The 18,047-nt window shown below is 40.1% G+C and overlaps 1 protein-coding gene across 1 annotated transcript in view; it reads right to left on the bottom strand.

Annotated features, from left to right (window-relative positions):
* Positions 1-18,047, bottom strand: part of ITPR2 (inositol 1,4,5-trisphosphate receptor, type 2) — a 234,126-nt gene that overhangs the window by 198,830 nt on the left and 17,249 nt on the right. Inside the window, exons 5-9 of the mRNA XM_009332815.1 lie at positions 17,724-17,822; positions 17,143-17,226; positions 15,896-16,042; positions 14,543-14,638; positions 459-503 (exon numbers count right to left, since the gene is read on the bottom strand). Of these exons, the coding sequence (XP_009331090.1) occupies positions 459-503; positions 14,543-14,638; positions 15,896-16,042; positions 17,143-17,226; positions 17,724-17,822 (471 nt within the window). The remainder of the gene's footprint in view (positions 1-458; positions 504-14,542; positions 14,639-15,895; positions 16,043-17,142; positions 17,227-17,723; positions 17,823-18,047) is intronic.

The following is an 18,047-nucleotide window of genomic DNA, read 5'->3' as shown; positions in this document are numbered from 1 at the left end:
TTGCCTCGTTAGTTAGAATTAGCTAGCACGCTGTTGACATTGTGCAAGGCGAAGACTGTTGCCTCCTAGGCAAAGGGCATAAGGCCTTTGTCCAACCCATCCACACTGCAGCAAGGACAGCTTGGATGGTGGGTTTTGCCATGAAGTAATACATCTGATTTGAGAAGAATCAATACATTTCATATCTGCAGTCACCAAGCACTAGTCACAGCTTCCAACTAATGCAAATTTGATGCAGAATTTGAGTAAGTTTCCTATCATTTGCTTTACGTGAGGGAAAACTTTCTGTAACGCCAGTTCTGAGTTGCACCCTAGCTTACACAGGATACAGAAAACAATCCTAGCAGCCGTGACATGTAAGTAAAAGTAAAGCTATGAAGGACTTTCATATGTTGGGCTGTATTGGGTTAAGGACACAACATTTCCCAGATTACATGCAACATATAAATTCCACTTACCAAAGCTTTTCCTTCATTATTACCTTCTGGATAGTGTGGGTTAAGCTGGAAAAGAAAAGAAGTCAAATACTATCTTGATAGCTTTTAGACATTTCAGAACTCGGGGGGGGAGAGGGGTTGGTTCAGTTCTCTATTACGTATCCACCCTGCAAAAGGACAGTGGAGTATTTAGAAGCAGTATGAGAACGAGAGTGTAAGAATTACCAATTCAATTTCTGACCGACTTAACTGGCTATATCCTCACTTCAAAAAAGTGCATCTTGCAATCAAGCTTGTTAACTCAAGACAGGAGTCTCAAATAACCAAAACTGAAAAGAGTGATGGAGAAAGCACAGATAGTTACTAATCTAAACACAGCAAGTTACAGTCACCCACACACATACACATGCAACCACTTCCAGGATTGACCTTGAGCAGATATATTGAGATAAAAACTAACGTGCCTCATGTCTACTGAGATTTTACAGGAAGACAGCGAACTCAGAATAAACACATCTTTGAAACAGGAATGGCAATGCCACTATAAACAAGTGTTTAATTACTCTGTGATTCTGTTTAACCACTATTAATGGGGATAATATTTTCTATGTCATACCAGGATTATCAAGCATTAATTAATAACTAAAGTAGTATGAGAAGCTTGGATGAAAGACACTATATAATAATAAGTGCAAAGTATTACTATTTAACAGTGTTTAATATGATTTTACTTTTGACAAGGGAAATATGTAGACTAGAAGATGAGGGATTATGTAGGCAGATACATACTCAAATAAACAAATACACATACTCCCACACTCTGGCTGCACACGAAACCTTTCAAGATTTGACTTCCATAATGAAACAATTTTGCCTCAATATTTACCATATTCCCTGACACAGGATATGCCTTCAAAGCATTGAAAATGCCGAAGTGAAATTATTAGTTATATAAGGTAATTTAGTTTTTAAGCAATGACAGCATGTATACATCTTACAGGTAAGTACAGTCATTTTCTTGGCTTGACTTTGGTATTACCAGTATGGAAGAGCCAGAAGTGAATTGCACAGGGCAAGCTGAACAAATCCCAGTAAAACTTTTCCATATCATGTCATCATACATCTATAATTACACAGACGACTACTGTGAAGAGTTTTTATTAAGTTTATAAGGTTTTTATTAATATTGTATAATTTATATCCCTTTACCCAAAAAAGCCAGCTCCTCTCCACATCATGAGCCTGAAGAAAGGAGGAAAACTTTTAGATATTCCTAAAATTGCTGAAAATACCTTCCTTCTGTGTCATGACTCGATGTGCTAACACAGAAATGACCAAAGGTTTACTCTACTGTCTTCATTTCAGTATTTGCATTAGCCACTGTGTTACCCTCACAAATCTGATTTAGAGAGCCTGCTCTCCTCCCTGAATTGACACCTATCCCAAATCTTGCATTTTGCTCCTCCGTGACATTCTCACAGTTTCCTAGCTCCAACTCCCACCTACTTCTGTTATACAGCAACAGGAATGGGAGATGAACACTGAACAACAGACAGCTAGAAGATATCCATGTATACATACATGTATGTATACACATATATGTAACTGCTTTCATATAGTTTTGGTTTCTTCATAAGTTCTCACACTTCCTTCAGCGTTACCTTTGTTCACCTGACACCTTAGAATAATTCTAGTTGCCCATTCTAACAGCCGAGCTCAGCCCTCTACCTTTGGTCCTCCATCAAGAACGGAGAACATTATCAGGCAGGGCTCCTTAGTCACAGCCACACACAGTGGCCTTTCAGCACAGGTGCAGAGAAGGTACAGAAAGGCTAAATTCGATCCTACCTTCAGATTCTGCTGGTTTTAAGTAAGCGAGAAAAAGTCTGGGTCATCTCAGGTTTGACACTAGACTCAGCATAGAGAACCGTGCACTGAGGACTAGATCTTCAAACGGAATAAATCTATGATGTTTCGTTGAAGGGCCTGAGTGGATACAGTTGTCTACCCAGTGTGAATTGGGCCTTGAATTCTGCTATTCTTCAGCTGTTTGCTTTCAACATAATGATGCTTTAAAAAGAAAAATATATAGCAAGAACAGGAGAAACTAGGAAAATCTCTCTCCCACGCCACTTCTTGCCTACTTTAAAAATGACTGAACAGATTGCTCTCAAATTTCCAAAAATAGTTCACTTGTGGACAGGGGCTGAGGGAGACAGAAGGCTCAAATGAAAAATAAAGTGCATCCTTAATGATGTTTTTTCTTGCCCCACCATAACAGAAATAGTAAAACTAAAAAGATGTTGTTTAGAGAAAGTTTTGAGATGCTGACGTTAAACAGTAAACACGATGGAATGCAGTTTTAGGGCTGACGTTCTTGGCCCCATTTTTAGCTGTGCTGAGCAGCTCCCACTTTTATTTTCATTTCAGCTGAGGTTGTTGGTGCCGAGCATCTCCGAAAATCAGACTATTAGCTATTATCCCATACTATATTCTCCAGGCAGAGGGGCATAAATCATGTAGTGTTGTATGTCGTATCACACCTGTTCTGAGTCCTTTTCAATAGCCAAGTACAGCAGAATGAGCTAAGGACACAGTGACAGTTTTAAGACTCCAAAATCTATTGCTTTTTCTGATTTATGTAAGATCACCTCCATGTTCTTCAATAAGCCTCCAAAACAAAAGAATCCTTGAAAATAACAACATTAATAATTTTTTCCCTTGTTGCTAATGAAATCAAGTAAAATTCTTTGCAGGTGTTTAGAAAATAAGAACACTATGCTAAAATGGGCCTGATTTAAGCTCAGCCATCTTCAAGCTTTTTTGTGTCACTGGATGTGTTGAAGTTGCAACGTTACTGAAGTGTAGCTGAAATACAGTGCTGTATATTTCTGTAAAATGCCACTGGAAGGTGCATGCAGTCAATACACAGTAAGAACACGATGCATTGTAAACTGCAGAGCTCAAGCAAGTGTGATCGTATAAATCATTACTGTAATAGCTTCATTACATGAGGGGTTTTTTAGAGTATCTCCAACAGCTTCTTTTCCAATGCAGAATAATCCAGAAATCTTCATCCTCTGCTGCTTGTTTTTCAACAAACTTAGGTGCAGCCATTTTTCACCTTTCCATGGATGAGAGAGAATAAGGTATCACAAAATGATACCTTTTCAGCTTCCTCATGGCTGAAAACTAAACAGCATTAAAGACCTTGAAACTCATTTCATGTTATGGCACGCTCATGAGACTCACTATAATATCTCAACACCCTCCCATTACGTAAGGCCACATAACCAAACCACCTGAGTAAATGGCAATCACTATATGGTGGTAAGGGAGGTGCAATCTACATCAAGCAACACAGCCTGCATTACTGAAGAATAACTAGGGAAGGGCAGAGAAGAATTCACATCAGTGAAGTGGCGAACTGGCCACCTGATAGTAGTTGTGCTCATCCTTCACTCCAGTGCCACGTAGGCGGCCAGCTCTATTGTGGGGATTTTGCAGTTGGGCAAGGCTAAGGTAATCGGCTCTCACGGCTCCAATGACAATGATTTATGACACCACAAACACTTCACCTTTTTCAGTTGCTTATACATATGAACCCAGACCCAACTCTACTTATCCTCCAGCCTACATAAAACCTCCTAAACTCCAGAAAATGGGGCTACCGCATCAACTTTTCTTTCACGTCACAGCACCATGGAAGACGTTGCAGTTTCACACACACAGGCTAAGAGTGCACACAGTGCAACTGCAAATACAATTTGCGCAATATACTCCACAGGAAGTATCTGGGATCTCAGCTTGTCTCGGACTCAACCTACGGGGGAGAAGAGAGCTTGGAAGCAGCCTAGCAAACTTGGCAGCAGACAAGGACAATCAGTGCCATGAGAAGGCCGCCACCACCACACAAGATCATGCTTTTAAACACTAAAATCATTGACTATATTTTGGCATTTATAGAAAGATTTGCAACTACAGAGAAGATAATACATTCTTTAAATCTAAACAGAACTTGCATTTACTTGCACACTTTTCTAAGAAGCCGAATTCCAAACTCATGATCTACACAGGGTATCTGCAAGAGCCTGAAGGTCAGGGTCAACATTGCAGGTGGTCCTCCTGGGTGTATAAAAATTTATGTCTCTTAGATTTCACATTCAGCCTTTGTACATGGTGGCATGTAAAAAGAGTAGACGTATGAATGCATACATATACCAATATACTCGTACTGTGGGAGCTCCAGAAGGGCCCCAGTAGAGAGTATGTGTGACAAACACATAACAGAAGCCAGCTTTTACAGATGGAAAACTGAGGCACAAAGTCTTTAACCATTTCTGGTTAAAACTATTTGGAAGGGCAAGGAATCTCATTCCTGAATTTTTGCCTAATGCCCTCATAATGTGATCATCCTCCTGTAGAGTCTGCATAGTAGGAAGACAACTTTCACCTATCTGTGTTTGTGTGTTACTTCTGGTATTTGGTGCTCAGAGAATGCAAGTGCCCTGCTAATCCTGAGAGGTATCCTGTTAGATCAAGTGCCAGAAGTCCCAGGCTCTGTCATCTCTACTGATGACGTCTCTACTGATTAAAGCTAGTCAAAGTTATATCTCAAAGTTTCAATACATAAGACTTCAACACTCCATAATCTCCTGAAGTTCTACTACTGAGCAGAACAACTTCTCACTAATACGTTATTCCTGGCTTTAATTTTATTTTTGCATCTTCACATAGTAAGATATGCTTTACAGTCCAACAACTGAATTATAAACCTCAGTCCATACTGTGGACAGTTTGACATTTCACCTTTATACTGAACGCTGCTTTCCTAGACAGAGCAATGCACGGAAAGTACCCAAACAGGCTGGTTTTGGACACTCTTAATTAAGAAGGAGAGAAAGCAGTTTGGAGAAAGAAACACCCATGCTGATTTTAATCAAATTTTGTTGACTAGGTAAAGGATATTTAAAACATCTCGTCAGGGAAAGAATTAGATTGCCAAATTTCAGCTAAATTAGCATTTTAACGGCTTGGTTAAAACCCACATTTAGGAAACCCTGATAGACAAAGAATAAAGGATCTAATTCAACACACGTAAACAGTTCCCATTTCATTTGATAACCAGCCTGTTAACACACAGCCTATTACCCAATCAACAAGGGCAAGTGTTTCAGGAAAAAAAAAAAGCCACCACAAAAAAAAAAAATCCACTTCTCAAATCTTTCATCTTCATTAGGCTTGCTTTGTTCTTTCCTAATGTCATACTGATTAGCGTTCAATAAATCTAAAGGACTTTTGCACAATTTCAAAGACTTCAGTAGTATTCAAAGGACTTTTGCCGTCTTATTAACTTGCTGGAGAAAGACTGGCTACGACTCTACCTTGATAAACCCCATTCAACACTGCCACAGCATCGGCACAAAGTTCCTGATAATCATCATCTGAGGAAAGTTTAAAAATCTTAAAAGGCCTTTCATTTCAGGATTGTATTTTGCTGCTGTGTTGCTTATGAGCTGTGTCTTAGCAGATCAGACAAGTTTCCAGGGAGCGCTGGGAGAGCTGAATCTTTTTGTTTGCTTCAGGCCCCCCATGTGGTGCAAGCAGAGTGAAGTGGGCAGCGACAGCTATCCCTGCATGGGGGAACTACCTGCTAGTCAAAAACTGGGGTGAGAATCACCTCTGACACCTTCCTGTCCCAATTATTCACCCTCATCACAAGAAGAAAGGACAGGTTGTCTTGATGGCATTTTTAGCTGCTGTATAAGCAACGGCAGGCCAGCGCTTTGGTATGCCTAAATCACCGCTGATTTAAAGGTCTCACATCAGCGGCATAAGCTGCAACACGTAGCTCTACGTTAGGCCAGGAGAGAGTGGTGACTGGGAAAGCCCTTTGCTTCTACTGTGATCAAAGGCAGAGAACCTGACCACCCACGGACACCTGGTGCTCAGTCCCACACAGCCATATCCCATTCTGCAGAGGAAGTCAAAAGAAAGAAAAATGTCTAAGAGATCCTTTAGTCTAACCTGAATGCTGGGCCATAACCTCAGTATGAGCTTCAGTGGCTCCGTGCCAACATGTGCTATATGAAAAAGCATCCTCATCTCTTCAAGGGTTATGTTCTAAATATTAATAACCCATATGCCTTTCAGTGGTTCTCCCAGAAATAGCTAGGGATGATTGAATTAGACATTACTGAAATTTCTACCATTAAAAAAGCAAACAAAAAACCACACACAAAAAAACCCGCCAACAACAATTTAAAAAAAACCAAGGGAAGCCTTCTAAACCTCCATCAAGCATCAAAAATAAAGGCACAAATATAATTGAATAAAAGTTTTCTAAGTAATTTTGAAATAAGCAGCCAAAAAAATGGACTAAAGAACAGACCACATGTCTACATTTGCTGTTTTGGAACACATCAAAATGCAGTACCAGCAGACGTTGTATTTTTAATAACAGAAGCAGCCCTTATAATGACTAAATGACAATAAATGCTGCGTTAATGGCTTCACACTTCCCTTCCTCCTAAAGCTCGTATGTACACAAACATGGCTCAAACGCAGCCAACTTCAGACAGGACTGAAAAAGCCTAGCTGAATACAGGCTCACAGATCAGTACTGCAAAACTAGCTGGCTGGGGGGAAAAAAATCCTTCCTCTGAGATCCAGATTTCTGCAGGTATGTGCACACCAACAGATGCAAATGTTGCTCCTAACTTCCACCAAAGTCAAGACAAGTCAGGTCAAGAAATTTAGCTGCATTCCCAAGATTCTTAAAAACCTTGGAAAATCTAGCCCTGAGTTTTATTAAATGGACAGCTTCTAACTCTGTCACTTTAAAAAGCCACATCCAAGTCTGCGGAACAGGTCAGACCGGCTCTGTAAATCAGTAATCCATCCTCCTCCTCCTCTAGTCTCTGGATCTCCTCCATCTCTTCACGAATAGCTGTAAATTATCCTTCACTCCTTATAGAGCTTTAAAACAAAACCACGCTCCTCCTATGAGACAGTGAAAAATAGAAATAAGGCTTATGGTGCTGAGTTCACCCTATCACCTTGGCAAGCCCTTTTTCTTATAAGAACCTTTAATCACTGAGCCCAACAGATAGAAACTAATCAGAATGCTGTATTAACATTTAACGAAGAGGCTGGAAAAAAAAACGACTCAAAAGGAAGATTATGAAGCAATCTGCAGGTAAGGAGGTCCTGCAGTACCAACAAATTAAATGTGTGAACAGATGAGTGAAGGCCTTGGTGGATGCTGCCATCTCCTGGTACCTTCTCTGGTTTGCAAACTGTTATTGAGCAAAAGGTACCTGCACATCTTAAACAAGGCCATTTTTATCCAGTTATTTGCCTTACTGTTTCTAAAGGCAGAAGGAACCACAGAGCATTTATGACTATGCTCTCCTCCTCTGCATGAGCTGTATGATCAGTGGATGAATAGGATGAATAAATTTTTCTGCAAAGGCTTGCTTCCATGTCACCCAAAAAAATACCACCGGCAAACAGTGGTCCCTTTTTGCTTCCTGAACACAAAAGATCTCTGTCGGTAGTCCAATTTCCAAAAACTGGATATCAAAAGGCCTAAATTATGGCCTTCAAAGATTCAGTCTCAGTTGCCTTAATAGAACATACTATGCAGTACTCCATTTTCCACATATTCCACTCCATTTTCTTTCACCAAGAAGGTGAAAGAAAAATAAGTCCATAAAACTACAGAGAAAGTTTCTCCAGGGCTCCAAGGGGTTAATCCTGGCTTATAGCCTCAAGTTTAAGAACTGATTTCCCTTTTACACTTTTTTTTATCTTAGCTAATGCTGAGGATACTATTACTCATACAAATATGTAATCTTTCTTAAAATCTCATTAAACACCTTGTTTTCTATTCTTGTGGCAGCAAGTTCCACTTCTTTACTATGTCCTATTCAGAAGGCAGGAGAGGATTATTTTCTATCAATATTCACTTGAACATGCACTCGGCTATCTTCACCATGATCCAAATCAAGTGATTACTACAACAGGATTAAATTTATTATGAACAGTATGGCTCTGTGCACCCGGATAAACACATATTATAATGATATATATCATATGGCAGGCTAATATTTTTAGTACTGAGACATAACAGAAATCCATTTAAAAGAATGTAAACCAAAATTAACAGCAGTTCTCAATTTAAAGCCACCTTTGACGCTGGCTTCAGCAGTTCCTGTTAACCCACCCCAACCACTTGTGCCCCCACGCCTTGGCTCAGTGACCCTGTTTACAGCACAGACTATTCCCTCTTCCCCGCACCCTGGAGTCTGTGCCAACACCACCTCAGGACGGCACATTGTGTCACGGGACCACAATCAAATACCTGTGGAAACACGACATTTCTGCAAGCCTACGTTGCCACTGAAGTGCTCTTACCGCTGAACTACAGCCTTGGTGAGCTGGACTGGACTTCCTCTTCAGTTTAGAATATTCATATAATTGTCATTTCATCTCATGTGCATGTAACCCTGGGGTGCTCAGGCCAACTGGCTTCAATCATTCCTACCTTCAAAAGAAACTCCATTGAGCATCTAGTGCTAAAATAACCCCAAAGCTGGAAGTATGTTTCATGTGGGATTTTAACAAAAGAGTTTAGAACAAAACTCTAATCAGAGTTGATCCATTTTACAGCTTAAATCCTGCACTTTCACTCTTGCAGAAAGAAGAAAGCAAACCCTATAAGAAAGCCAGAGGAGTTTTCCAGTGGGACATGCATCGGGGATGCACATCAGATTGCTACTTCTGCCCAAAGCAGCTAGCTAGTGGACAGCTTTATCTCTGTGACTTGTCCATCACCAGAATATGTGCTAAAGAGCTTGCCATCCCCATTATCCTGTACAAGCCATTCATGAAGCATATATGCATGTAGAAGTTAAAAGTGGCTGTTGTGGAGGCTTCAGTCCTACAATGGTCAAAGAAGTCCAGGGGGTGGCTGCACAAGTGAAAACTGTTAGAGGAAGTCCAAACCCATCAGGTCAGTGTCTGAGACACCCTTGACCCCTGAGAACATAAAAGCTCATGTTCCACTGACTTCAAAGACAAGACTACTCCCAAAAGCTTTACTGAATGAGGCCCTTTATACGAGCAATAATTTGGTTTAATGAATGAAGCACACTACAAGTCAGAAAAAGTATGTTCGGTTCTGCCATTACCTCTGAGCTCATTGCTTCAACCTATTGCATTGGCCAGCTTGCTCTCACTCTTCTCTTTCGTCTGGAAGAACTTCAGGGCACAGGTTACCTTTTGGAGCAACACCAGTACTCTGTGCACTACCTTGGAAGACACAGTAATAATTTGAACCATTGTTTATGGCCACAATTTTATAGAAACCCAGAAGGTAAACATTAAGGCTGCCATCTTACCTGCATTATCTTAATTCATTTAGTATATAGTTAATTCAGGGTTAAAGACAATTACCTCACCAGATTTATTGCCATGTCTTGGCCAAGGTATCTAGTAACTCTAGTTTAGTCTATTCAGCTAAGTAAAACAGAATTGGCACAGATTTTTCCTTACAAATTCTGCACTGTGATTATGTACGTGTTCACGATGTTTCACAAGCCATATACTGTGGTTTATCTATTGTCTACTGCAATATCTGAGACTAGCATGTGATTTGATATTTGCATATGTATTTTCTGATTCTTTTAGTAATATCCATCACACCTGAGAAGTTTAACATGAAATGACAGACTTACCCTGCATTTCTTGTGTGTGCATATATGTATGCATGGGCACACATATTTCTGTTTAACATCTTCATACAGCAAGTGTTAATAGTTTTGGTACAGGTTACCCAGTTTAGAAATCGCAGAACTGGAGCTGCTATACACATGGAGAACAATATTAAAAGTGCATGTTTTGGTTCAGCACAATCGATAAGCTGATATTCAGTTCAAAGAGACTTTTATCCTTGCGATTAGAATATTGAAAAGGTTAGGTGTGTGCATGAGAAAGGCACAGCTGTGTGGTCCCAACCTGCAGCATTTGAAAGGCTGTTCAAGCAAATTGCAGCTCACTCCCACACACAGAGAGATAGATTTGGGTGTGTTCTACATGTGGTACATGCACTGAAAAGACTTCAAAAAAAATTGGGGAAAGTCTTTGCTACTTTGAAGCATTCAATTTTCACGTAACCTTACAGCCTCTCTTCATAAATATAAAAATTCAAAATAACTTGGGTCATTTTGCTGTAACCAGGGCTAAAAAAAGAACATTCTACGAAACTTTTTCTAAAAGACTGCTGACTCTGTGAAGAGGAGAATAAAACTCGGCAGCCTGGATCTTAGCTGATGGCTTAGTGTCTAAATCTCCTGCTAAGGATCTGGCTCAGCTCTTTTGGGTGAAATCAAGCCCTTCTGACACTAACAGCAGAACTCCCACTGTCTCCTAAGAAGAGAATTTCTCTTTCCAATTTTTCAGCTGAGTATTTGGTTCCACTTTTTTATGATTTCAATGTTTTGGGAATGTCTGAGCCAATGGCTTCAGGTTTCCAAATGCCGGACATGTAGGAGACATTACCACCTATCCAGATTTCCGATGTCCCAAGTCCTACCACCAAACATGAAAGCCCTTCTTCAGCATATCCCTTCTGTGCCTTAAGTAATTGTGTGAGAGCATACGTGCATCTGATGTGCACAGTTGTAGGGGAATGACAATACAGCAATGTGCAATTAGCAGATGTTTTCCACTGGGTCTCCTTTAGCAGTGGGTCTTTTCAGGGTGGCTCACCTTCAGCCCATAGTCTGGTAGTAGGGTCTAGGTTGCTCTATGGTATTAGTCGGGCTTAAGGAACTTCAAAGCATATTAATGAAAATTAGCCTAAGTAATGCCAAGTGGAAAGAGGATTAAAGGAAATGGTACTACTTGAGACTGTGTCAGAAGTCAGAGTTATCAGAGGACCTTTAGTCTTTGAAAAGTCACAAAAGCTGGATGACTGTGATTCTTAGGAACATGGAATTTAGGACTTACACATCCTGACTTCATTCTCTCAAGTTTGTAAGAATTAGATTTACAAGTACTCACTATATGTTTTGTTTACTGAACAACTGTATTGCCTCACTTTTTTTTTTTAACTTACTTACTGTAGTACTGAAACACCTTTAAGTTTCTTAGTTTTAAATTCCTGAATTTTCTGGGGCAAGTGGCTTGAATTTTCTTAGTCCCCAGATCGTCCCCTGGCCTTAACAAGCTGCAGTGGCATCCCTTCACTACACGTCTCAGACCCACTGAGTCACAAATCAGGCTGACCGGTTACATCTGGCACAGGAAGCCTCAGAGAAAAAGAGAAGGCACAGCACTGCTCACACAAGGTACAAGCCTAACTGCGGAGGAGCAAAAGGAGACACCCAGGTGAAGGACACCTCTGCTCATTGTCTGAGACTTGACCCACGCAAGATTCCCCTGCAGAAGTCTCCGTGATACACATCAAGCTGATTTACGGAAGGATGAAGTAAGGAAGAGATGGTTATAAACAGTGATTAATCCTGATTTACAATAGTTCAAACTGTGACAGAAATTGTATCATTAGCCAACAACAGAATGCTTAAAAGATTAATGAATTTTGTTTATGTGTTTGTACTTATTATTCCACTCTAGATATCTTCATCATAGAAGCTTAAACAAAATCAGGTCATGGCAATGTATGACACTGTTGATAATCCATACCATGAGTAATCTTCCTGTGCTGCAAGAACATAGATAAGCGTTCAGTAAGCTTTGCCCAATTGATTTAAAGTTAGCTCACACGCATTAGGTGTCTGCCTGTCTCTTCATAAATCTTTGACGTGTATGTCTGGCTGGTGTGTTGTGCCCAACATGTGAACTGTGTAAAATACAGTTCACAGGTTTTTATTACAGCGGTACCTTTAATTTCTCCACCAGCAGGTATTTTACACTTCACAGACAGAGTAGCTAATGCTGCTCTCCAGTCACAGCATATCACCTCTGTTCAACCCAAATGCTCTTCCAGCTCTCACTCTACCATGCCAGTTGTACTCTCCATATTACGCATCTTCCTGATGGCTATTTCCTTTCCAAGGTAGAAAGGATCTAAGCTCAGGTTCAACATTCAGTGTAGTGTGACACCTCTTCACCTGAAGATTTTTCTCCTGAAAATCCCTGAGCAGATGAGGAGGTATGGTGGGAGGCGGAAGCCCATCAGTCAGAGTGTGTGATGCCTTTCCTGACTCTCCATCAGCCTAGCTAGTCTGAATAAAATCTACTAGGAGCATCTCTCACTGTAAGCAGAGAGGAAAAAGGAACTGTCTCTTAGGTGTGAGTACTGGTTGCCACCTGAAAATTAGCTATTATTAGCCAATATTAACTACACAATGAAACCAGCTGGCTTCAGCCAAGCCAAAGTATTGCTGCAGTATGGAGGCAGCAGCATAGAGCAGAGCAGTTAAGGCAGCTTGGCCCACTGCCTTTGCAGGGAAGATGCTCTTTGCCACTCAGGCCTATCAGGTTTCTAACTTTCTAACTGTGAGCTACTGCTAAAACCAATGAAAAGATCCAAATGACATTCAGTCTTAGATGGAGAATAATATCAATATCTGTCCTGATAGTCCACTGTTTATGTTTTGACACTGGTTTTGACGTAATTAGAAATAAGTAAAGGTTTGATAGCTCCCGTTTGCTCTTACTCTGAAATCAGTGCAGGCTGTGACAGGAGCTGGAAAGTGAAAGCAGCACCCTGGGAATACTAAGGACTTATCTGCATACAGAAGTTGCACTGCTGTAAACGTAACTCAATCCAGTTAGAGCAAGTCTTTTTTCAGGGATTCCTTAACATATAGTGATTTATAACTGGCTCTTGTAGTTGTAAATTTTCACACTCATGCTTGCAAGCATAAGTCAAAGAGGCAATCCTGCACAGACTTAACTAAATCAGTGGGAAAAAAAAACTACTTTTCATTCCATTGATATAACCTGAACACAGACCAGTCTAATATGGATTAGATATGACTTAAAAAGTTCACGGTTTTTTGCAACTAGGAAAAAATCCAAGGCTCTCCCATTTCATAAACTTGGTATTATCTGCTCTCTTCCAGCTTGTTAAGAGCCCTATTTTACTTTTAAAGACAATTATGGGTCTTAAAAGATATGAAGCTGCTCTTTTGGGGAGTCACAACACTATTTTGCCTTAACATAAAGTACCAGATAATAACCAGACAAGTTGCAAGATCCTCCTCCTCCTGGACTTTCTGTTCCACCAAAAGGGGCAAGATTTCCCCAGACCCTTCTTTATTCAATTTTTTTTTTAGTCAAAAGACAAGAGTGCAACAGCAGAACGCTGCAACCTGTTATAACCACAACGCACTGTCATGACACCTATGGTCATGACAAGTTTGTCCTTCCCCAAGTTTCTACAGAACACAGAGATGCCTTGGACCACATGCTGGCCGGCAGAGATCAACACACTGAAATCAGCACCATAGAAACCATTTTTCAAGAAGTCTAGAGCCTGCAGGGGAAAAAAAAGGAACGACAATTCCTGAATTAGAGCAGTTTAGAGTATCTGTTCTAGTGCCTGCACACAGACTTCTCTGATCAAGCTCAATGATTACCTTGCATTAAGTTCCACTCTAAAAGCTTTAATCTGTATATGGCTGCCTGAGCCAGCAAAGAAGAGTATTTGACTGATCACAACACCACTCCAAAAATCAAGGGTAAACAAGAGCAGAGAGATTAATGAAACCAAGGATTTTCAGTGTAAATATGGTGGATATTTAACAGCGGTGTTTGCCCTGGCTGCCATGACAACAAACAGCAGATTCAAGATTCAACAGCACCATTGAAATTAAGGTTATACGTTGTCTTGAACTCACCTACTAGTGTCCTGTACTCACCTACTAGTGTCCTGTAGTTCAGAAAATTTTCCTTGCAACCCTTGGATACAGCAATACAGCATGACACAACAGTGCACATCCAGTTCTCCCCATTCAGACCTGATGTGAGATCTTTTCAGAGACCTACATCATGGACCTAACCTACTATGGCATTTCTGAATTAGCAGGACATGTTAGGCAGCACACAACCACTTGTTTAATTGACATTCTTACCTCTGCAGCTAAGTAGTTTCCAGTTGCCAAATGCTTAAACCTAAACAAGCTATTCCACTGTCCTGCCCCTCCCCGGCAAGGGTCATGATGGACAACCTAAAAGAAGAAGTACAGATTTTAATCGTGCTCCTCAAGATCATATGTAGGATCACTGACATTTCTTACAGCTCATTACAAATAAAAATATGTAAACGACATAATTACAAATAGTCTACCACAGAGAGTAATTCTGTGCTCACACTAAGCTCACCATAGATAACAACTACTTACCTCCATTTTTTGCCAGGTGCCAGGAAATACTCCTCCTATCACTTTCCATGTTTTCATTAATCTACTCCCTGCAAACATGATGAGCCAAATTTTGCTGTAAAGTGACATGGTGTGAATCTGGAGCTCAATAAAGTAAGTGGAGCTGCTCTACACTTACATAGGCACTACTTAAAAGCAAAACTCAAACCCTCTTACGTTGTCTCACCACTTATACCAGCTCTATTTTCGACAAGACTAGGGGCTTCTGATAAATTTTTGTTCAAGTGATAAAATATCCCCATATCATTTGAAATATCCCAGGTTATTCCTTTTTCCCTTTGACTGAGCTGTAGGTCATTTGCTACCTTCAAACCTAGCAGTGCCTGTCTCTCTTAAGGAGTGATCTCAAATAACTACAAGTGCAATATACCCTATTCCATACAGTCCTTACTCAGACAAAACTCAGCCATTTGCCTAAGTGAGGAGCTCTGTTTTAAATGCACAAAGTTTGTTCAGCACGTAAGAACTTTTGGGTATAGGAGTTACATTACTGTAATAGCAAGGGTTTGAGACATACCAGTTTCCAATGTTCCTCAGTTAAACAAAAATATATTTGCTTGTCATCTTCTCAAAATCACCCCCATTCAGCAACACCACCTTTATTCAGCCTAACTTTAAACAGGTGTTGATGTGCCCTGTTGCAGAAGAATGGACTCGATCACATTTGGGAGATTTCTTGTCAGTCATGAATTTGAATTTTCAATATTGCACATGAAGTCAAATATAAACACCCAAAACTCAGGATACATGGGTGTCATTCAGTTGGCTTTGATAAAATCGTACCATTTACGTCAAGTCTGAACTTGACTCTTCATCATTTTAGTGCAGGTAAATATAGTAAGAAAACATCCTCTCTCCACACATGCACAGCAATAAAGCATCTCTTCAGTATTCATCCTACACAAACCATTTTGTAAAATAATAATAGTTACGGCAAGGTGTATGATGATATCAAGAGGCTATGAATGATTCATGTTGTAGTAAAGTATTTGTACTGAACCCTGGCCTTCAGGTCCTAAAATATTTATAAAAAGAAAAAAATACCTCTATTTCCCACAATGCTTTAGAACTTGTTGCAGAAGTGGCTGACTGACGTAATGTAGTACGAAGGAAAATATGTTGTTTCTTCTCATATTCGTCACAGGTTAGAAACTTCTCTTGCTCTGCATGGAACAGCCTAACAACATCTCCCTGAAGTAATATGAAAAAGAAGCATTATTAAGTGGTAGGTAAAGCCGCTAGACTCATCCTCTATATCTGTACTAGGTCCAGTGACGTCAACATAACTGATGTGAAGAAAACATTCATTAGGTACCTCCTCCAGCAATAGGAAACAAGTGCAGAGCATACAATCTCAGCACCGAGTCTGGAAATCAAATGAGTAATTCAGTCCTGCAGGAGACCCACACACTTTTGTGAAAACAGAACTTGTTTCAGAGCACTGCAATGAATGGCAGGCAACAATTAACCTAAAGGTGATTTTTAATTCTAGCTAACTTTACTAAATGGATTTTTTTATTTCTAATATCTCTTAGTATTTAGGGAAAGTGAACAGATTTTTTCTAACATCATATTATCTCATCTCTTCTACTCTGCAACCAAAACCAATGCCCCCTCTCTATTTCTTCTGCTGGCATCATTTTTGCTTCCTTCTGCCTCTCCCCAAAGCTTGAAACACTATCCCCAAATAGGTCTACACAGATACACCATTTTCCCTTTCAAATTCTTCCTCAAAAACTGCTTGATACCTACTGAAAAATAGCCAGGTGATAATGACTTATTAAGGTACAAGTGAGGACAAATGAAATGTATTTCTTTAAAATGAAAATGTAAATTATTTCAGGGAGTGATCTGGAGGCATGAAGCTGTGCAATCCCCCAGCATTTAAAGCTACATTGTCTTATTACAGCTGTTGTCATCTTTTCATGCCTCACTCCCTTCTGTAAGCTTGTTATACCTGCTTTTAGCATCTTGGCATAAAAACTGAAGTGTCACAGCTATTCTGTACAGAGCCCTCATCATTCCAGGCTTGAACTTCATCTTTTCTCATGGATCCTCAGTTGTCTCTGTGCGGAGAAAGGGGCTGGAAGCTAGCACAATCCAGACAACTTCACTTAGTAAGACAATAACACAAAGGAAAAATATTCTGGCTGTTGAAGCACAGTAGTGAGGGATTCTCAACAGCTCCGTAAAGTCCTAATTTCTTCTTTTATTCACCATGTAATATTTCTCTACAGTCAAATATGGCATGATTTTTCAGATTCAAAAAACAATTAAAAAATCATACTTACTCCTTTCAGTACATCATCTCGGTAACTACTGAATTTCATGAACAAAGTTATTTTCCAGCTTGTGTTACAGTTGACAGCATTTACCTTGGGGGGGGGGGAACCAAAAAAAACACAATTATAGTCTTAAGGGGTGTTCTTCTCTTTTTGAGACATTCTATTCTTCTAAAAGACCACACCACACCTAGGGTAGCAGGGGACATGGCTTAGCTACATATTTGTACAGTTCCCAACACGGGTCCTGAAGCTCTCCAGTGTTAATAATAACGATGTTGATGTTGGAGAAGATTCAGTGGGCAAAATGCTACTCTATCTGTTGACAGCCTACCAAAGACGACCTAAAGAGCTGGTGGAAGAGGACTTACTCTTACATCAGTGACTTTCAGATACTCAAGCAAACCTCACGAAGCTTTCAGTGCCAGGAAGAACTGCACCAAGAATAAGTATATTTCATCTTGGTTTTTTGAGGCCAAGCTGAAATCAGTATTTAATACTGGCATCTAGCCCATGGTGGGTTCTGGTTACCAGTAAAGAACAATGTATAATACATCTCAGATCAGCAGTTACCCCTCCTCTGAACTCACCTCTTTGCAGCCAGGGTTATCTAGAAGCTCAATGTTGCTGGCATGTAGAGGCTGCCCCGCATTGACTGGCATGAGAACAACTTTATCTCCCACAACGACCTACAAGTCAGAAATTAAATGCAATTTAGACCTAAGTAATTATCCAATAAAATGAAGTAATGTTACATTTTTAGAAAATTACTCAAATGCATGCTCTAGGAATGGCACTCAGTGAATTTATTTGCAGACAATTCACACACCAGCTCTGTTTGCCCGTGCCTCTGCAATTGCTTGGATTCAAGACTTCATACTAATGAATCCTCGCATTCTCAGTAAGCACGTCAC

This window comes from Pygoscelis adeliae, unplaced genomic scaffold (genome assembly GCF_000699105.1).
Source record: "Pygoscelis adeliae isolate BGI_AS28 unplaced genomic scaffold, ASM69910v1 Scaffold38, whole genome shotgun sequence".
Lineage (NCBI taxonomy): Eukaryota > Metazoa > Chordata > Aves > Sphenisciformes > Spheniscidae > Pygoscelis > Pygoscelis adeliae.
This window is presented reverse-complemented; position numbering and strand designations above follow the sequence as displayed.